This window comes from Diorhabda carinulata, chromosome 10 (assembly GCF_026250575.1).
Source record: "Diorhabda carinulata isolate Delta chromosome 10, icDioCari1.1, whole genome shotgun sequence".
Lineage (NCBI taxonomy): Eukaryota > Metazoa > Arthropoda > Insecta > Coleoptera > Chrysomelidae > Diorhabda > Diorhabda carinulata.
This window is the reverse complement of record NC_079469.1, coordinates 15430712-15453669: the sequence shown is the minus strand read 5'-3', so window position 1 is coordinate 15453669 and position 22958 is coordinate 15430712. Positions and strand designations below refer to the sequence as shown.

The 22958-nt window shown below is 30.2% G+C and overlaps 3 protein-coding genes across 3 annotated transcripts in view; 2 read left to right on the top strand and 1 right to left on the bottom strand.

Moving 5' to 3' along the window:
• LOC130898812 (thrombospondin type-1 domain-containing protein 4) overlaps positions 1–14263 on the bottom strand; it is a 219073-nt gene extending 204810 nt beyond the window's left edge. The window contains exon 1 of the mRNA XM_057808350.1: positions 13982–14263. Coding sequence (XP_057664333.1) covers positions 13982–14007 — 26 coding nt within the window. The 5' untranslated portion in view covers positions 14008–14263. The remainder of the gene's footprint in view (positions 1–13981) is intronic.
• Positions 14264–17471: 3208 nt separating this feature from the next.
• On the top strand, positions 17472–18158 carry LOC130898679 (protein JTB). Its single transcript, XM_057808128.1, has 3 exons — positions 17472–17648; positions 17704–17849; positions 17902–18158. The coding sequence occupies exons 1-3, from the start codon at positions 17593–17595 to the stop codon at positions 18156–18158; spliced, it is 459 nt and encodes a 152-aa protein (XP_057664111.1). The 5' UTR covers positions 17472–17592.
• A 566-nt stretch (positions 18159–18724) lies between these two features.
• Positions 18725–20388, top strand: LOC130898678 (glutathione S-transferase C-terminal domain-containing protein homolog). Its single transcript, XM_057808127.1, has one exon. It carries the CDS (start codon positions 18725–18727, stop codon positions 20354–20356), a length of 1632 nt encoding a protein of 543 aa, XP_057664110.1. The 3' UTR covers positions 20357–20388.
• The last annotated feature ends 2570 nt before the right edge of the window (positions 20389–22958 follow it).

The window sequence follows — 22958 nt, the reverse complement described above, 5'->3', positions numbered from 1 at the left end:
TGAGTCATTATATCTCAGAAATAGTGGCTCGTAGGAAAAAAAGTATTGATACGTTTTTTGTAGATAATTTTATGATCTACAATTTTTGTCTGAGGTGTTTTTATGATGAAACTTGCCGTTTATCTGATAATCGCGAAAAACTCATTTTTTTGACCTTTGACCTTGAATAAATTTTTTTTCAAAAACGGAAATGATGAGGAACATTCAAATTTTATGTTCAACTATATTTTGAACAATTTCATCGATTGGAATTGATGTAGCTTCACTTGTATTTTTTAATCTAATTTGACCGGACTATTACAGTTTATTTGCATGTTTAAATTTAGACCGTAAGTAATTGTATCTGATATTATCGTTTTTATTTTCACTGCGAATAACATGAATCGAATGTAGACTCGCAATATATTTAGGTATTTCGCATAAATAAACAAAAATTTACGAGAATATCGATTCGATCGAAAATTCAAACCACGACTTTTGTGAAATTCCTGTAATCAATTCTGTTTATTTTGTGTATAGATTAAAAATTTGTTTTTCTTAGAGCTATGAAATTAACGCAAACACAATTTACGACTACATAATTTTTTATTTATTTACTTTGATTCCAGTTTTGGGGTTATTCAATAAATTTTTTTACATTATTTCATATTTTTTTAGGATATAGCATATAAATCTAACAAATTTTGTTGTAGAGCGTGAAAAGGGACATAAAAAGACGACGATTTAATAACATTGAAAGACATCAAGACAATAACGAGACAGGAATTTGCAGCCATCTCTAAACGTTTAAGAAATAATTTCGGTTATTTTTGTGCACCCCTCGTATTCACTTATCGGGTCTGGTGAACCGGGCGCTATCAAATTTGTATTCAAACAAATCTCAATGGGCTACTTTTAGTTTAGGTGTCTCGAAACCGAAGAGAATTGTATAAATAATTTTCTTCGGTGTAATTTCAATAGAAACCGAATTAAAACAATTATTTGACTTATGATGTTAATTAATTAATTTACGCAGGAGCACACGTGAGGAATTTGAAGAGCAATTTTCCGATGCGGTAATAATAGAATCTGGAATGAATTAGTCGGCAGTAGTCGAGGTTTTTGAATATATTTTGAAACGTGGCGAGGTCGTTCTGGTGACATTACACATTTATTCTTATAAAATATCAATTTGAGATGTCACATTTATGAATCCCACGACGAGTTAAAACTATCTGTGTATATATGGCGAAATATTTATACTAAAATCATGAAAATTTTTTAACTAAAATATTTTCAAAGATGGACGACTTCCGGTTCTACCTGAAGTCGACTGTAACTTTGTTATTTTAAATAGAACACCCTGTATATTAATACAGTTTTGAAATATACGTTAAATTTTAGTATACTTTTGTCTAAAAACTTTTTTCGAAAAATGGATACTTTTTGAGTTAATAATTTTTTTGTACGTTTCGGTTTTCGACTGTAACTTTGTTATTTTAAATAGAACACCCTGTATATTAATACAGTTTTGAAATATACGTAAAATTTTAGTATACTTTTGTCTAAAAACTTTTTTCGAAAAATGGATACTTTTTGAGTTATTAATTTTTTTGTACGTTTCGGTTTTCGACTGTAACTTTGTTATTTTCAATTAAACACCCTGTATATTAATACAGTTTTGAAATATACGTTAAATTTTAGTATACTTTTGTCTAAAAACTTTTTTCGAAAAATTTATACTTTTTGAGTTATTAATTTTTTTGTACGTTTCGGTTTTCGACTGTAACTTTGTTATTTTCAATTAAACACCCTGTATATTAATACAGTTTTGAAATATACGTTAAATTTTAGTATACTTTTGTCTAAAAACTTTTCTCGAAAAATGGATACTTTTTGAGTTAATAATTTTTTTGTACGTTTCGGTTTTCGACTGTAACTTTGTTATTTTAAATAGAACACCCTGTATATTAATACAGTTTTGAAATATACGTAAAATTTTAGTATACTTTTGTCTAAAAACTTTTTTCGAAAAATGGATACTTTTTGAGTTATTAATTTTTTTGTACGTTTCGGTTTTCGACTGTAACTTTGTTATTTTCAATTAAACACCCTGTATATTAATTCAGTTTTGAAATATACGTTAAATTTTAGTATACTTTTGTCTAAAAACTTTTTTCGAAAAATGGATACTTTTTGAGTTAATAATTTTTTTGTACGTTTCGGTTTTCGACTGTAACTTTGTTATTTTAAATAGAACACCCTGTATATTAATACAGTTTTGAAATATACGTTAAATTTTAGTATACTTTTGTCTAAAAACTTTTTTCGAAAAATGGATACTTTTTGAGTTATTAATTTTTTTGTACGTTTCGGTTTTCGACTGTAACTTTGTTATTTTCAATTAAACACCCTGTATATTAATACAGTTTTGAAATATACGTTAAATTTTAATATACTTTTGTCTAAAAACTTTTTTCGAAAAATGGATACTTTTTGAGTTATTAATTTTTTTGTACGTTTCGGTTTTCGACTGTAACTTTGTTATTTTCAATTAAACACCCTGTATATTAATACAGTTTTGAAATATACGTTAAATTTTAATATACTTTTGTCTAAAAACTTTTTTCGAAAAATGGATACTTTTTGAGTTATTAATTTTTTTGTACGTTTCGGTTTTCGACTGTAACTTTGTTATTTTCAATTAAACACCCTGTATATTAATACAGTTTTGAAATATATGTTAAATTTTAGTATACTTTTGTCTAAAAACTTTTTTCGAAAAATGGATACTTTTTGAGTTATTAATTTTTTTGTACGTTTCGGTTTTCGACTGTAACTTTGTTATTTTCAATTAAACACCCTGTATATTAATACAGTTTTGAAATATACGTTAAATTTTAGTATACTTTTGTCTAAAAACTTTTTTCGAAAAATGGATACTTTTTGAGTTATTAATTTTTTTGTACGTTTCGGTTTTCGACTGTAACTTTGTTATTTTCAATTAAACACCCTGTATATTAATACAGTTTTGAAATATACGTTAAATTTTAATATACTTTTGTCTAAAAACTTTTTTCGAAAAATTTATACTTTTTGAGTTATTAATTTTTTTGTACGTTTCGGTTTTCGACTGTAACTTTGTTATTTTCAATTAAACACCCTGTATATTAATTCAGTTTTGAAATATACGTTAAATTTTAGTATACTTTTGTCTAAAAACTTTTTTCGAAAAATGGATACTTTTTGAGTTATTAATTTTTTTGTACGTTTCGGTTTTCGACTGTAACTTTGTTATTTTAAATAAAACACTCTGTATATTAATACATTTTTGAAATGTACGTTAAATTTTAGTATACTTTTGTCTAAAAACTTTTTTCGAAAAATGGATACTTTTTGAGTTATTAATTTTTTTGTACGTTTCGGTTTTCGACTGTAACTTTTTTATTTTCAATTAAACACCCTGTATATTAATACAGTTTTGAAATATACGTTAAATTTTAGTATACTTTTGTCTAAAAACTTTTTTCGAAAAATTTATACTTTTTGAGTTATTAATTTTTTTGTAAAAAATTTGACAGTTGCAGTTTAATGCTATACAGGGTGTCCCACGACGATTTAAAACTATCTGTATATATGGCAAAATATTTATACTGAAAAATTTTTCAACCAAAACATTTTCAAAGATGGCCGACTTCCGGTTCTACATATAAAATTATAATTTAGACCACACCTGAAAATTTACAGAAAACATTTAATATCCCGATAAAGGTGAGGTTTAAGTATGGGAATATATACATGAATTTTTCTTATTTTTTACTCCTGAATGCATTAAAATAGAAAAAACCGGGTGGTTCTATGTAAAAAATTGAATAAATTTGATATTTATGAAATTAAAATTTGAACACTTTTTATACACACCCTGTATAGAATGAAAGATTTTTCAACATAGATTCAAATACGTCTGAGCTTTCTAAAAGCAACCGAACAGAAACAATTTTCATATCTTTAAGGGTATTCTCGTGAAAAAATAATTTATAAGGGACTGCAACGATAAAATTTTTTACAAAAAAATTAATAACTCAAAAAGTATCAATTTTTCGAAAAAAGTTTTTAGACAAAAGTATACTAAAATTATACATAGATTTCAAAACTATATGTATGTTATATATGTATGTTATTTATTAACTTGTTTTTTATATTTAGAATATTTTTTCCAATTTAAAAAGTCATGTGTTGATAAATGTATGTGTCAAATTAAATAACAATAAAAATTAAAGCGAACAAGACCAAAATGTATGACCCAAAGGGCTCTTCAAACAAATCTTAATTGTTAGTGACATAATTACCAAAATTAATTTATATCATTTAACGATCCCCAAGCCCCAAGATAATACAAAATGTCTCTATTTATTTTTCAAAAAAAAAAAACCGTTACAAAAATTACAGAAGAAAAGTTCAAATCACTATTTGTGAAGAAATGACATTTCGATTAAATGAAATTAATTGATTATTCTCACGAACGTTTCCGAGGTGTTCCAATAGCAAAGAAAGACCGAGAAAACTTGAAAGAGGAACTGACAAACGCGCAATTTATACCCCCCCTGATCTGCCAAGATCAAAATCGTTCGCTCGCACCTTCTCGGGACTTATTGGGAACCAACGTCGTAGTTAAGTGATTCCATATGTCCCTTCGACACTTTTGTATCGACGTGACTCTAACGACAATAAATATAATTGATAGGATTAGTATTTAAGATAGCATATACACGCATAATGTGTTTTTAATAGTTTCAACTTCCAACGAGTACAACGAATTGTTTAAAAAAGTATAGATTATGACCTGGATGCGACAGGAAGACCTTTCCCTTCACTATTTAATATCATCATGGACAAAATCATTGTAAACGAGGTAAAGGCAGGATCGAAATAAAATTATTTTCATTGATTATCTAGAAAAAGGAAAAAATCGAGTAAAAACGACCGAATTTGGTTAAGGAGAAAGCGTTTTATGGTCAAAATATGGTGAAAATATAATTGTACACCCTTTATATTACACAGAGGAAAGAAAATAAATAATAATCATCGAGAATGTAGACCATAGAATAGAACTTTTCAAAATTTTAGATTTTTCTGAAATAAAAGCGATCACTACGTTTTCCGTCGGATTTTTCGCCTTTTTCTGTACCTTTTTCTGTTTTTCGTACCTTGCAAGAGATGAATTCGAGTAACTGATGTTTTCTTTTTCATCATAATTCATTGTTGTTCATTAATTCAACCAAAACCTCGGACAAAACAAATAAATTCAGAAAATTGAAAATTTACGGTTATGCAAAATCATCGAAATGAAACTGTCAACTGTCAACGTTGAAGTCGCTACTCCAGAACGTCCCGAAAGCGTTTTGCAGTACGGAACTGTCATTCATGGAACACTCAGAACGCAACATTCGGTATGTCAATGAATACAGAACGAACAACTCTAAGATGGCGTCGTCTAAAAAATATTTTAACTGTTTACGAAAAGAAGTGAAAATAGACTATAATTGTGAAATTTTGATAATTGATAATTATGATTTCGTTTTATGTTCACAATTTATTTTTTTTTTTTGAACAACCTCGACTCAAATTGTATTCGTTTAACGATGGATATTTCAATGGAGAATTTTGTTTGTTTCGAGTGATACTGAAACAGTTTTAGTGAAAATTGATCGGGTAATTTATAAATAAATATATTTCGAACGGAAACTAAAATTTTTACCATATATCGATCAGTGAACTTTGGATTTATGAACTAACAACTGGTGTTTATATTTCAATATAACCGAACGTTTACTGTTCGTAAATTTGTTGAATTTATAAATTTAATATTATAATTAGTTAAAATAATGTCTACTTGGAGTTATAAAGGACGTAAATTCAATATTTTTAAATATTTAAAAATATTATTTAGTGTTTGTTTGTATTTAAAACACCGCGCTTGAGTTATCGTCGTGTAAACCGTTGATTTATAAACATGTACCGATAAAAAAATTATTAATTCCTCATTATCTAGTCAACACAAGATCTAAACGAGGTGTGAGAAGGTAATAAAAGTTACGTCATTAAATTATCAATTTGTTTATAAACAAAACGAAGCTGCGACTTTTTCATATTAGAAATATAAGGGTAGTTTGGAAAGTTTTTTTACTCGGACTTCTTTAAAAGATTAAAAATTTCTGTTTAGCGTTTGATGTAGCATCTGCTAACTGAAGTTGTGAGCTAAATAAATCAGTTGTCCTTTCGATACTTCCTGGTTCCTTAAGCCTTTAAATCTACCGTTTCATTTTGTTTTTCAGTTGTGGGGTTCTTATTATGACTGACGCTTCAACGTGTGCGATAATAGGCTTGTGATCAAAATTTGATTCATAACTGTAGGATACAGAAACAGTTTAAACGAGACTGTACAACCTGCAAGGACCAGCATCGTAGTGGTAGACCAAACGCGGTGACGACTCCATAAATGGTGGAGAAAATTCATAAAGTGGTACTGGGTGAGCTACCGGACATAGTAGGCATTCCAAAAAGTGCGATACATCGCATATTAACTGAAAATTTGGACATGAGAAAGTTGTGCAGAAGATAGATGCCGCAATAGAACAAAAAGATGTTTCCGTCAAGTGTTGGACAATGTTTCAGAAAATTATTGCGACGTTCTATAAACATGGAAGAAAATTGGGTCTATCAAACAAAAAAACAATGAACTAAGAAGGTAGAACCTGCTCCAAAGAAGGAAAAGTCGTTCTATTTGCAGGCAAGGTCTTGGTGTTGGTTTTTTGGGATGTGCGTGGGATGATTTTCATTGACTATCTTGTAAAAGAAGCAACTTTCATCAACGAACTTATTGCAACGTTTAAACGAAGAAATCAAAGAAAAACTACCGCATTTTGCTACGAAGGAATTGCTGCTTCATCAAGACAATGCACCAGTTCAAACATCCGTTATTGCAATGACCAAAATTGATGAATTAAAGTTTGAATTGCAACCTCATGCACCCTATTCGCCAGATTTATCCCCCTCGGATCATTTTCTCTTCCCTCACTTGAAAAATGACTCGGTGGTCAAAGATTTCGACAGTTAATGGTTATTTTGAGAAAATTGACGATTTTTTTCCAAAATTTTTGTGTTTTCTTTTAAAAACTACCGCATTTTGCTACGAAGGAATTGCTGCTTCATCAAAACAATGCACCAGTTCAAACATCCGTTATTGCAATGACCAAAATTGATGAATTAAAGTTTAAATTGCAACCTCATGCACCCTATTCGCCAGATTTATTCCCCTCGGATCGTTTTCTCTTTCCTCACTTAAAAAATAACTCGGTGGTCAAAGATTTCGACAGTTAATTGCTATTTTGAGGAGATTGACGATTTTTTTCCAACATTTTTGTGTTTTCTTTTAGAAACTACCGCATTTTGCTACGAAGGAATTGCTGCTTCATCAAAACAATGCACCAGTTCAAACATCCGTTATTGCAATGACCAAAATTGATGAATTAAAGTTTGAATTGCAACGTCACGCACCCTATTCGCCAGATTTATCCCTCTCGGATCATTTTCTCTTCCCTCACTTGAAAAATGACTCGGTGGTCAAAGATTTCGACAGTTAATTGCTATTTTGAGGAGATTGACGATTTTTTTCCAACATTTTTGTGTTTTCTTTTCTATTTTAGTCTTATAATCTGTTAAAAAACTAAAATTTCTTGTTATTTCTTAAACAGCATCCGATTACCTCGAATAATATCGAAGAGATTATTGAAACCTGTATTTAATTTTATCTACATCTCGACTGTTTGATGACTATTTTAATAACTTTACTGGCATCGCGCAACGGCTTTAGTGAAGATCATATGAAAGCGATAAAATCTTATAACAACTCCTATCAAAAACATTAACACCCACAAAACCGTCCAATATCCAACCAACATGAAAGCGGTGTTGTAAATATTATTTTTCTACGTCACACGTTTAGTTCTTGATATTCGTTTTTTGTCTAATTAAAAGAAGTGTAGTGTTGGAGAATAATAGTGAAGTGAAAGTGTAAATTGCACACCAGAAGTGTGGAGTGTGGAGTGGTGTACTAAAAAAGGCTTAAACAGATTCACAGAAAGAGTTTTACTAGTTTATTTCGAAACTAAATCCAAAATGTGCAAGTCTTCAACACTTTGGTCGACTTATTCAAAACTGAAATGCATCCTAATGGTAAATAGACCCAAAAAATCTTAAAACATTCGCCCTTGAAGAAGTTTCAGGTTGTTTCAATATTGGGAATGGAAGGAACCCGCCTTTGCAGTGTTGCCAGTTTGTGCACAATTTCCCTAGACTTAGCAAACGTACTTAATTATGCTTTATAATGAAAAATACCGCTTAATTATACTGTGACACTTGTTCTTAGTACTTTCTACAATCTGTTCACACTATTCACACGGTATTCAATAATTTTGTAGCAATATATTATTACTCTTCAACATATAATGTCAGTTATTAATTCGATGATTTAAATACAAAATTTGTAGCTTTTAAGATACTAAATGACTCTCCCTGTATTTAAAACAATTTAAACGTCGTTCTAAATATATATCTCGTGCACTATCATTTATTGCCACTATAAAATAAGCGGCTAATGTATCAAAACGAGAACATTTATATGCAGGTGTTGTCATTGGGTCATTCACAGTTTAAAGTTGGTAACATTGATTTTAGATAGTTTGTCACACTTTTGATAAATCATTCGAACGAAGCTATAGATATCTATGAAGACCACAAACCTACACGAATTCTACACACTTGTTTTAATTACAGATACCAATCGATTTGAATATATACTGGTCGACAAAAAAGGAATTTTTGTAGAAATACAAGAATGAATAACGTATTGTGATAAAATATATACAAATACGAAAATATGAAAGAAATAATTGCAACACAAAAGGTCAAAAGAAATGTTAGGTGTGGTTAGTACTGGTGTAAGGAGTTAAAACTTGGACCTTGAAAGCTCAAATGATCAAAAAAATTGAGATATGACTCTATAGATTCTTATTGAAGATACCATGGACTGACAGAATCCCCAGCGACGAAGTACCAAGACGCATTGGTCGCAAAAGAAAGCTGTTGACAATTTTTAAACAGAAATCTGAAAATCCACGTCAGAATATGATTCAAGGAATGTTAAGTGTGGTTAGTAATGATGTAAGGAGTTAAAACTTGGACCTTGAAAGCTCAAATGATCAAAAAACTTGAGATATGACTCTATAGATTCATATTGAAGATACCATGGACTGACAGAATCCCCAGCGACGAAGTACCAAGACGCATTGGTCGCAAAACAAAGCTGTTGACAATTTTTAAACAGAAATCTAAAAATCCACGTCAGAATATGATTCAAGGAATGTTAAGTGTGGTTAGTAATGATGTAAGGAGTTAAAACTTGGACCTTGAAAGCTCAAATGATCAAAAAACTTGAGATATGACTCTATAGATTCATATTGAAGATACCATGGACTGACAGAATCCCCAGCGACGAAGTACCAAGACGCATTGGTCGCAAAACAAAGCTGTTGACAATTTTTAAACAGAAATCTAAAAATCCACGTCAGAATATGATTCAAGGAATGTTAAGTGTGGTTAGTACTGATGTAAGGAGTTGAAACTTGGACCTAGAAAGCTCAAATGATCAAAAAAATTGAGATATGACTCTATAGATTCATTTTGAAGATACCTTGGACTGATTGAGTCCTCAGCGACGAAGTACCAAGACGCATTGGTCGCAAAACAAAGCTGTTGACAATTATTGAACAGAAATCTAAAAATCCACGTCAGAATATGATTCAAGGAATGTTAGGTGTGGTTAGTACTAGTGTAGGAAGTTAAAACATGAACCTAGAAAGCTCAAATGATCAAAAAAATTGAGATATGACTCTATAGATTCATCTTGAAGATACCCTGGACTGTCAGAATCCCCAGCGACGAAGTACCAAGACGCATTGGTCGGAAAAGACAAATACTGCTACAGAACGTAATGCAGGGCAGAGAAAAGCACCGTTTACCTTTTAAATTCACACCCACAATTTAGCCTTAAATGTTTATTATGACAAAATCTCAATTCGAATGTGATTTTCTACCTGCGCTTCGTAGAATTATTAAGATTTCCATTATAGTTAAAAGAAATTATCTGAAGAATGAATGAATGAAAACGAAACTTCTTTACAGTAAATTTAGATAATATCGGGATGGATTAATGCCCGTCTAATACATTCGATACACCAATTGAGAACGTTTAAATAATTTAACTACCATAAAACATTAGATTTCGTCATTATTATATAGCTTTCAACGAAATTTTAGAATAAATTATCAATAAATTGCCGTTCAACAAAAAATTATTGATATTTATAATAATTATCGTATCTAAGTAACATAAAAATGATCTGAACTTCAATCTAGATCGTCCTACGACTTTTGATTGAGTTTTAAATGTCAATTCCTATCGAGGATGATATACACTACCCGTCAAAAGTTTTTGCTCACACTATACGCAACAGATAAAAACAATACCATTTATTTTGATATTTGTATGCTCCAGGACTTTATGTTGAACATCCTAAAGAAACAGTTCGCCATAAAGAAACATTCTGAAAAAAGAATATCATAAATTATGATTATTTATAGAAAATACTTTCGATCAGTCCTAAAACTGCACTAGATGGATCGTTAGGTGGTTCATGAGGACCTGGTGGCTGCTTACTAACATAAACTTCTAGATTTACAGCATATAATGTAGTACAATCAACTAATTTGACGTAGAATCTATAAAACTTACAGAGAGACTAAACACAGACAATTTATAGCAAAGATAACTTGATGAGGTTAGAGTTCATAATAAGTATTTGATGATGATACGTCGCTGTGAAAAGGATAGTTTTGGATTACTTTATTTTATTTTGACGTCTTCTTCACTACTACCTTCCGTTTTTCCTTTGACGTGCCCACTTCTCTTCGCGCTTCTCTTAGACCCGAAAGCCTCAAACTTGGACTGATCACTACATAAAACTCTATCATGCTCTTCATGTGTCCAAGGCCAACTTCCCTCAAACTCCTTTCCACTGTAGAAGTACTGAAAGGCAGATCTCTGGATTTATTGATCTGATCTGCTAACTGTGAGCCCAAAAGTCTCAAACTTGGACTGATCACTACATAAAACTCTATTATGCTCTTCATGTGTCAAGGCCAGCTTCCCTCAAACTCCTTTCCACTGTAGAAGCACTGAAAGGCAGATTTATTGATCTTATTTGCTAACTGTGAGCCCAAAAGTCTCAAATTTGGACTGATCACTACATAAAACTCTATTATGCTCTTCATGTGTCCAAGGCCAGCTTCCCTCAAACTCCTTTCCACTGTAGAAGCACTGAAAGGCACATCTCTGGATTTATTGATCTGATCTGCTATCTGTGGGCCCAAAAGTCTCAAACTTGGACTGATCACTACATAAAACTCTATCATGGTCTTCATGTGTCCAAGGTCAGCTTCCCTCAAACTCCTTTCCACTGTAGAAGCACTGAAAGGCACATCTCTGGATTTATTGATCTTATTTGCTAACTGTGGGCCCAAAAATCCAAAAACTTGGACTGATCACTACATAAAACTCTATCATGCCTCAAAAAGTATGAATCACAGCACGTTATTACGTCTCATAGGGACTAAACTACAATCATAAACACCGAAAAATTAATTCACAATTTAAGAACAACTTTTGACGGGTAGTATATATCTTTTTGTATTTAAGACCTCAATATAATAAAAAGTGTTCTATTCCCAAAAATAATGTATTTTCAAAATTTATTTTCGTTTTATATTTAAAGGAAACTCCAATGGAAATAACGATAATTTTTCAGACGTACTTATTCATCAAAATCGATAATCTGCTTAAAAATTAAATAATTACATTCGATGTTACGTCAATCTTATTAATTAAGAAGATTTAAAAAAAATCACGAGCGATAACAGGGAGTCATTTTTTCGTATATCATTTCAATAAAGAGGTTAAGTTCTTAAGCTTACAAGCTTGACAAGGTGTTCAGTTTGAAAGTACTCCCATAATCATATGGAATAATAAATTATGTAGTTCGAAAAATGTCATGTCATATTTACTTTCCCAGATAAACCAACTCTGCTTCTGCATATGATTATACAGAAGTTTTGTGAACGAGATTTCAATTATAGTCCAGGAAACGTCGATGAAATATCGATGATTAATTACATGCAATGTTTTTCATATAAATTTAAGTATACAGGATGTTTCGAAAAAGGTGATTCCGTCTTTAGGACGGATAGAAAACCGAAAAATATTCATACGAATATGTTAGAGCTGATGTCTAACTCACTCGGAGGTAAATAAAGACACAAAACAGAAAATTAAATTAAAATCAAATAAAAGTATTTTTAATAAAAAAATTTCCTAACAATTCACTTATAAAACGATAATTTTCATTTGCAACATTTGTTTAAACTCAGATACCACAAGATAAAAGTCCCAAAAATAGATTTAATATTATCATAAAATGAGATTGGAATTAATCCATTCTGTAAACGTTTCAAAAGATTTTCCTCAAAAAAAAAATATTAACAAGTTCCACATAGATAAATAAGCAGACATAACTAGTCGTATATTTTGGTCTAGAGTCCTCTTTATTGATCAAGAAAAGGCTTTGGGCTTCGTCCTTCAAGTTACACAGCATCATCTTTTCTTAGGCGGTGTAGTGGATATAACGATTTGAAAAAAGTTGTCGAACCGAACTGCTTATGAGGTTCTATTGGTCATTTAAGTGCAAAATTTTATTATTTTTCTAACCTAACCTAAACTAATCTAACCTAACCTAACCTAACCACCTCTAACCTAACCTAACCTACCTTTACCTAACCTAACCACCTCGAAATGCAACAACAAAGGCTGCCAAAAGACTCTAAATATCGTAGTTGCATTCAATCAACAATCTAACTTAATCTAACCTAACCTTTTTCGGCCAATTTTTCCTTAAAAAGTGGCGTTTGATGATGTACGAATTCCTCGAAAGTTAATTGGCGCAGTCAGTAGGATATTCAGAAGTTTGTTTATCGAACGTTTTTTGAGGTTTTCAGCCGATTTTTGCGTTAAGGAAAATCATTTTCATATCCGACCAGTGCTGACCTTGAAAAGTGGCATTTGGTGATGTACAAATTCCTCGAAAGTTAGTTGGCGCAGTCAGTAGGATATTCAGAAGTTTGTTTATTGAAAGTTTTTTGAGGTTTTTCAGCCGATTTTTGCGTTCGGGAAAGTCATTTTCATATCCTAATTGACCTTAAAAACTGGAATTTGGTGATGTACAAATTCCTCGAAAGTTAAATGGCGCAGTCAATAGGATATTCAGAAGTTTGTTTATCGAACGTTTTTTGAGGTTTTTCAGCCGATTTTTCCGTTCGGGAAAGTCATTTTCATATCCTAATTGACCTTAAAAACTGGAATTTGGTGATGTACAAATTCCTCGAAAGTTAAATGGCGCAGTCAGTAGGATATTCAGAAGTTTGTTTATCGAACGTTTTTTGAGGTTTTTCAGCCGATTTTTCCGTTCGGGAAAATCATTTTCATATCCTAATTGACCTTAAAAACTGGAATTTGGTGATGTACTAAGTCAGGGCCGCCAGTTTACAAGCTGAAATGGCGCGTATCTTATCGACCCCATTTTTTGTAACCAGCTCTCGGACTAATAGGTCCTTTAACCACATTCACAAATTAGAATGAAAGGAATTGATTAAAAAAAATTCGAGGTCATGCAAAATTTCATTGTAAAATAAATAAAAAAATAATAAACGATAATCATTGGTCCATGTTTTGCGAAATTTCGTGATTGGGCATTGAGAATATAAATCGCCTTAGAAGGTGGTCGTTTTATTAAAAAACTTTCACTAAAATATAAGAGAAAATTTAAAATCTCACCGAAAAAAAATGTTTCCTAAATACATCGTGTTATAAACAGTCACAAAAAAACCGATTAAAAATTAAATTAATTAACTTCACTTAATAAATAAGCAAACGCACATAAAGTCATTTTTTTTTTCCTTCGTCCTTATACCGAAAAATCAAATATCCGAAAAAACGGGTCTGAAAATCGCCGCGGTTTTGTTTGTTGTCAAACACATTGTCACGTGTTACACGTGCGCTTGTAAACACCAAGCTTGCGCTAAATGGTATTAGCCGTCCGAAGAGCGGAAAGCAACTAAATTACGAGGAGAAAAGTCGACGTTGAGTTGAGTAACTTTGAACTACTAGATTTTGGTTTGTTTAATTAAAAATAATAGATAAATGTTTAAACTATTATTACGAATATTTTATTTTTTAAAAAGATTTTATTCGTATGGAAAACAGAAATATATTTTTAATATATTTATTCAACATATTGTTGTTATTACATCTTTTGATACCAATTTATTTTTTGGAAATTATTATTGACTTTCAACCAATTCTATAGGCCAGGAATCAGCGGTAAAAAATGTTAAAACTGTGGAATTTTGTTAATCGACGTCGATTTTTATGGAATTTAATGGATTTAAGCTCTACACACCCCCTTATTCGAAATCTACCCTGAGTATCTCATTTTTTAAGGGTGAAAACTATCCCTTATCGTAAAAAATTAAAAATCTTGGATTTTACCATGTATTTAAGTGAAAATACAGTTTAAATTAATTATTCGTAGATCTGTTGATATTCCCGCACAAGTTTATGATTAATTGGTATCATGCAACCCCTACGAAGTCCATCCTCTGAGGGTAGTAATATTGGAAGCTTTTTTTAAACACACTTATTATTATTATGATCTCGATTTTCATGAAAATTTCAATTTACCCTCTTTTACCAAATATTCCCCGTGCCAAACAGGGTTTTTTATATTTTCGGGGGTGTAAACTACCCCTTATTACAAAAAAATTTGAAATAACAGATTTCGTGCACGTTTCGGGTGAAATAAAGTTTGAATGTATGATTCGTAAATCTGTTGACATTCTCAAGCACTTTTATGATCATTCAAAATCATGCAACCCCTTCAAATCATCCCCTAATCATTTGAAACTTTTATAATTGAAAATTATTCAAAATTATATTTGTATTTGAAGTGTTTGCTTTTTAAATATTTCAACCCTTATGAAACTTTCAATGATCAAAAATTTGAAAATTGCAGTTAGATATTTTTACAGAAATGGTAAAAAAAATAAAAATTAGAATATTTTTGAAATGAATTCACGAAAATTTAGGAAAATTGATGAAAATGTACGGAAATTTATGAGAATTTATGAAAGTTGTAAAAATGTTTGAAGATATCTTGAAACTTGACAAAATCTAAGACAATTTATGGAAATGATGAAAATTTATGAAAGTGCATCGAATATAAATAGAAAATATATGAAAATTTATGGAAATTTCTGGCAATTGATGGAAATATATTGAAACTCACAAGAATTTATGAAAGTTTGTGAAAATTCATGGAAATAGATGGAAATATATGAAAGTTCCTGAAAATTTACGAAAATTTACAAAGTCTTGTAAATTGAAATTTATGAAAATTGATAAAAATTGATAAAAATTCATGAAAATGTACGACACTTTATGGGCATTTATAAAAATTTATGAAAATATATGGAAATTTATGAAAATTCACGAAAATTCACAAAACTTCATGAAAGTTTGTGAAAATTTATGGAAATTCATAAAAATTAACGAAAATATAGAAATTCGGGGGAATTTGTGAAAAATTCAAAAAAATTAACGAAAATATAGAAATTCGGGGGAATTTGTGGAAATTCATAAAAATTCATGTAAATCATGAAAATTTATGGAAATTCATGGTAATAAATGAACATTGATAAAAATTTATGGAAATGGTTAAGAATCCATTGAAATTTTCGAAACTACATGAAAATTCACGAAAATTCACAAAAATTCACGAAAATTCACGAAAATTCACAAAAACTTAAGAAAAGTCATCAAATTGATGAAAATACATGGAAATTTATGACAGTTTCTGGGCATTTATAAAAATTTATAAAAATGGATGAAAATTTATGAGAGTTCATGAAAATTCACAAAATAAATGAACAAGTTTATGGAAATGGAAAAGAATCCATCGAAATTTTTGAAATTATATAAAAATTCACGAAAATTCACAAAAACTAATGAAAATTTATAAAAATACATTAAATTTATGAAAATTTATAAGAACTCGTGAAAATCTATGCCAATTTTGAAATTGTATCGAAACTTCGTGGAAATTTATGAAAAATTACGAAAATTAATGGAAATTACTAAAAATTAACGAAAACATAGAAATTCATGGGAATTTGTGAAAATTCATAAAAATTCATGTAAATCATGAAAATTTTTTGAAAATTAATGGAATTTCTACGATTTTCTTTTTGCTACCACCTGTATCTATACATTTATAAATATCTACTCAACTCACAATTCTATATGATATGCTTCCCTGTATAAAACATTTTCGTTAATTGTTTCTGTCATCTGTCAAAATTTTACATTTAAAGAAACTGAGGAAAAGTCCCTTGAATATTTCTTAAATTACCTCAACTTTCAACATTAATCATAATAATTTTCACGCCCTGTATGATCACTACCATAAATAGTTTTTTTAAACTAACTTGCCAAATTATGAAAATAAATATTGAGTGAGGAAATTTTTATTCAGTAATATTTTATGCTCCTCGTACAAAATATTCAGAACTCAAAAAAAATATCAAATTTAGATAGAAAATCAATTCAATAAATATTCCAAGTACAAACTATCCCTATAATCATAAATGAATTTGAAATTTAATGTAAACAAACATTCGAATGGGGTTGATATGTCATTTTTTTGGGGTGCAGAATCTATATTTATGAGATTGTATAAATAAATCATAAATACCTTCATATGAATAATTTCTTTTAAATTTTTGATTTGGATAAAGACGTCATCTATACACAGTTTTACAAACTAAGAAAATGAAATACAGAAACTTATGAATTACGTAAGGATTCTTCAATCGTATCATAGATGGCGAGAGTAATATTATTACTTGGTAATATCTGTATTTAGAAATAGATTATGTAACTAATTTATGTTCCAATACCAATTTCTAAATAGTTAGTGTGAACAAAAACGAATTTATAATTTTTATAATAAAATCTATCTTTTATTCATTTTCATAGAACGTTGAAGAAACATGTTAAGGTAGATTCACATTGTAATAAACTAATATAAAAACTACTCTATTTTTAGAACAAATCCAGTTAATATGATTATTTATTGATTCCAACAATTGAAAAAATTCTTATTTTTATGTTATTGTATAATAATTTATACAAAAAGTTGATTTCAATCAGGAATATTGTTGATAGTAATCGTGTAAACTGTACTTAATATAAGTTCTATGACGAATGTCAAATCTGATTGACAAAGTATTTTTAGGTTAAAGTTTGATAAGTCATTTATGGCTTTCATAATATATTTATTAAAAATAAAGATAATGATTGCTGTAATTATTTTATAATTCAATAAGAAAATGATAGAATCGTGTCCAAAGAAACGCATGTTACTCGGTATTACAATATTAGGAATGTAAGTAGAAACAAACACGTACATAACCTTAAAGCAAATAAAAATTCTTTTCAAGATTGACTATATTAGTGCTATTGATCGAATCGCATTGGACGGAATCAACTAAACGTCCAAAAAAATCGAATTTCGTCGTAGAGCAAAACTCTACTTGCTGGGAAGCGGGACATTACGAAATTGTCAAGGAATGCGAGCCCTGCACAGGTAAAAACATTTCTATTTTACTAATACATCGTTACGGATTTACGTGTTTAAGATTTCGAAATAAACAGCAAATCTATCGGGGTGTGTATCCACAGTTATTACAAAGAAGTATTGAGATGTTCAAATGGTGAAATTGTTACCAGAAGTTGTGATAAAGCCGTTTATTACGACGAATTGGCGTTCTGGAGATTCGAAGGCTGCATGTTTGCGATCGGAATTTTATCTACAGTTTGTGTTGTATCCAGAAAAAGAGTTTTGAACAAGCGTATTTTACAGAGAGTCCAAAGGCAGCTTGCTAACTGTGTTTGATAAGGTATGATATTATAACATGAGATATTTCTTGTTTATTTAGGAAAATGTTAATTAACATTAACTAAAATGATCAATTTTACTAATTTTTATTAAATTTAATACAGGGATTCAAATTCAAATAAATTATGTTTTCAATTGTACCACCCTGTATATAAAATAAAAGATTTCAACTTGGAATGAAATACAGTTTTGTTAAAAAAACATATTTTCAATTTTGACATATCTAGTTATCCATATCAATGACCTTAAATAGGATATGAACGATACAATGTTGTCAAATTCTTTTTACATTTTTCTTTTCAACTGATTGACACCAATATTCTGAATCCTTCAAATAAGTAAATAGTAAAAACACAAAACAACAAAATATTTTCCAAAAAAAACTTGATAGAAACAAGTTTTTTTATTAAAAAATACAAAAAAGCAATTCTTCTTGTGACTGACAACAGTGGCTTAGTAAAAACGTTGTTTATTACAATTTATCGTAATTTACAGAGAAATCTTCATTCAAACATATTTTAGGAATTTGATTTGCACAAAAATGAGTTTATTTTTATTTTCAGATGACCCCCACGCATTTGTACATACGCACCTACGGGGATTCTTCGAATTGGGTGGATGTCGAAACTTCAATTATACTATTTATTTACAAATTAGTGAAAGCGAACGTTATTTTAGTTGTAAAAACTGTATCGAAAAAACCGTCGATACCTTTGATTGAAATTTCTTTGGAAAATCTAAATTTCGAAACAACGTCTATTCCAGATCCGGCGACTTTGGTTATTTGGCCGGTTTTAGTATCCGAACGACGAACTATCGCAGGTTTATGTTCGGTAGCTAGAAGTTTAATTAAAATTAGCGATTTAAGCGATATAAGAGATTTATTGGGGTTCAGAGAAGCTTGTCTTTTATCTTGTTCGGAAACGTCGACTTGGACGAGATTTTGCGAAATCGATATCATCAAAACTACGAAGGACATTTTGAAAAATAAATATAATAAAGAAAAAACGTTTTTCATACCTCCGGATATGCTTAGATTCGAGTACCATCTATCGACACCTGCGCGAATTCATAACGTATATAAAGTGGCTAGAAAATTTAATAGTCAAACAGAAATGCACAGTTTCAGCGAAGGACCTCAAATGACTCTATCCGATATTATATTATATCAATGTTACGAGGTGATGTTGAAAAATTCTCCCAATAATTTACTCGAAAAATTACCTCTAACTGCGATTTGGTTTGGTAAAATGGAAAATACTTTATCGGGTAAAAAAATACGAATAACCCAAAAGAAAATCGCCTCAACACAAATAATAGAATCAAATTTTATCAAGCAAAGTTTATATAAATCCGATCCTGTTCGTTATAAACCGGAAAAGCGGATTTATACTAAACAGAACGATCTAGAAGAATCATTCGAACTACTGAAAAATATTTACCTGGAAATAAAAAATAATAAAACGCCTTTCGGTATGGAAATCGAATTCGATTGGTCGAAAATCCCTTTAGCAGCCAATCCTAACGGCGGGGCTTTACCGAAAACCCGAGCCGGCAGAAAAAGCGAGCAATTGGAAAATTTATCGAAAGCGGTTATGAAAATAGCGAAAAAAAACGAATACAAAATAGTAGATTTCTGTAGCGGAAGCGGACATTTGGGAATCCTCCTGGGTGTTTTGTTACCTAATTGCCAGATTATTTTAGTCGAAAATAAGGAGAGATCTCTATCGAGAGCCGAGGAAACTATAAAGAAACTCTCGTTGACTAACGTATCGCTCGTACAATCGAATTTGGATTATTTCGATGGCGATTTCGATATAGGAGTGGCTCTACACGCGTGCGGTGTCGCTACGGATTTAGTTATACAAAATTGCGTCGAAAAAAAAGCTCATTTAGTGGTTTGTCCTTGTTGTTACGGCGGCGTAAGGGATTGTCATCGTTTGAGTTACCCTCGTAGCGAACAGTTTCGAAATTCGGATGTGGATTTGAAGAATTACCTCAACTTCGCGCACGCCGCCGACCAAACTCACGACGAGGATAATCTCAAGACGAAACAGGGTTATTTCTGTATGGACGTCGTCGATACCGATAGGAAATTTTATATCGAAAGTTTTGGTTATGAAGTGCATTTAGGGAAATTGGTTCCTCATAGTTGTACGTATAAAAATAATTTATTGGTTGGTCTATTGAAATGAAGTTTGATTTTATTAAAATTTTGATAGAAAAATTTATGTTTTACTGCCCTTATTTCCCCTATATCCCGGCAACCTTTGAAAAACCTTTCAGAAACATTTCTTTATTAAACTTATATTACTTTTAATAATGGTGCAAGTATTACTAAATTGGTATTTAGTACTTATATCATACTAAAATATCCCTTTTCCTATTTGCTCGATTTTAACCGCGATACAAGTAGTACTAAATCATTACATAGTACTTATGTCGTCCATTAATACTCCTTTTACTATTTATTTACTCTTAACATTGGTTTAAGCAGTACTAAATCAGTATTTAGTACTTATATATTGCAAACTCACTTATTTCCTATTTATTCATTTCTAACCTTATATCGAATAGTACTAAATTAGTACGTAGAACGTACAAAGATACTTTTTGTATTTATCTTCTCTTAATCTTGGTTTGAGTAGTACTGAATTAGTAAATGATTACTTAAATCCTGCAAACATCATCCTTTCTCCTATTTATAACTTCTAACTTCTTTTCCTATTTAGTTACTTTTGAACTTGGTACTATTTAGCACTCACATCTTCCAAAAACAGTCCTCTTCCTACTTATAGACTTTCAACTTCTGTATAAGTAGTACTTAATCAATATTTAGTACTTACATCTCCCAAAAACAGTACTTTTTCTACTAATTTACTATCAACCCTGGTATGAGTAGTATTAAATCAGTATTAGTACTCACATTTTCCAAAAACAGTCCTTTTCCCACTTATTTACTTGCAATCCCTGCAAAAGTAGTACTAAATCAGTATTTAGTAGTTATATCTTCAAAAAACAGTCCTCTTCCTACTTATTTACTTCAAATCCCGGAATAAGTAGTACTAAATCAATATTTAGTACTTGTATCTTCCAAAAACAATCTTTTTCTTACTATTTTACTCTCAACCCGGGTATAAGAAGTATTAAATCAGTATTTAGTACTTACATCTCCAAAAAACAGTCCTCTTTTTACTTATTCAATCTCAACATCTGTATAAGTAGTACTAAATCAGTATTTAGTACTTATATACTCCAAAAACAGTTCTTTTCCTACTTATTTACTTCAAATCCCGGAATAAGTAGTACTAAATCAATATTTAGTACTTGTATCTTCCAAAAACAATCTTTTTCTTACTATTTTACTCTCAACCCGGGTATAAGAAGTATTAAATCAGTATTTAGTACTTACATCTCCAAAAAACAGTCCTCTTTTTACTTATTCACTCTCAACATCTGTATAAGTAGTACTAAATCAGTATTTAGTACTTATATCCTCCAAAAACAGTTCTTTTCCTACTTGTTCACTTTAAACGCCGGTATAAGTAGTACTAAATCAGTATTTGGTACTTACATGTCCAAAAACAGTCCTCTTTTTAATTATTCACTCTCAACATCTGTATAAGTAGTACTAATTCAGTATTTAGTACTTATATCATCCAAAAACAATCTTTTTCTTATTAATTTACTCTCAACCCTGGTATAAGGAGTATTAAATCAGTATTTAGTACTTACATCTCCAAAAAACAGTCCTCTTTTTAATTATTCACTCTCAACATCTGTATAAGTAGTACTAATTCAGTATTTAGTACTTATATCATCCAAAAACAATCTTTTTCTTACTAATTTACTCTCAACCCTGGTATAAGTAGTATTAAATCAGTATTTAGTACTTACATCTCCAAAAAACAGTCCTCTTTTTACTTATTCACTCTCAACATCTGTATAAGTAGTACTAAATCAGTATTTAGTACTTATATCCTCCAAAAAACAGTCCTATTTTTACTTATCTACCCTCAACATCTGTATAAGTAGTACTAAATCAGTATTTAGTACTTATATTCTCCAAAAACAGTTCTTTTCCTACTTGTTCACTTCAAACGTCGGAATAAGTAGTACTAAATCAGTATTTAGTACTTACATCTCCAAAAAACAGTGCTATTTTTACTTATCTACTCTCAACATCTGTATAAGTAGTACTAAATCAGTATTTAGTACTTATATCCTCCAAAAACAGTCCTATTTTTACTTATCTACTTTTAACATCTGTATAAGTAGTACTAAGTCAGTATTTAGTACTTACATCTCCAAAAAACAGTCCTCTTTTTAATTTTTCACTCTCAACATCTGTATAAGTAGTATTAAATCAGTATTTAGTACTTATATCCTCCAAAAACAGTCTCAGGAAAACTCGACCACAACAAGTAGCACACGAAGGAGGAAGGCAGAAGAAAAAATACAACAGAGTATCGGAACGAGTGGAGAAAATTGGATAAAAGGATAATGAAAACTTTGATCCCAATACCCTGACTCTCGAAAGGGCATTAATAGTTCTAATAGAAGAAGAAGTGATAGTAAAAAATACTTAATTCTCACTAATTTATTTAAAAAAATACAAAAAAAAATAAAACGCCATGTTAATAACTCTACTCAAAACAGTCTTTAACGTATAAATAATCAAAATTACCTCCAATCACAAAAAATATCACATAAATATTAAACTGAAAAATTCTTTTTGTTTTTTCTACAATCTCCCCATCCAAGAATCAAAAACCAATCCTCCGGTGTATCTATCTT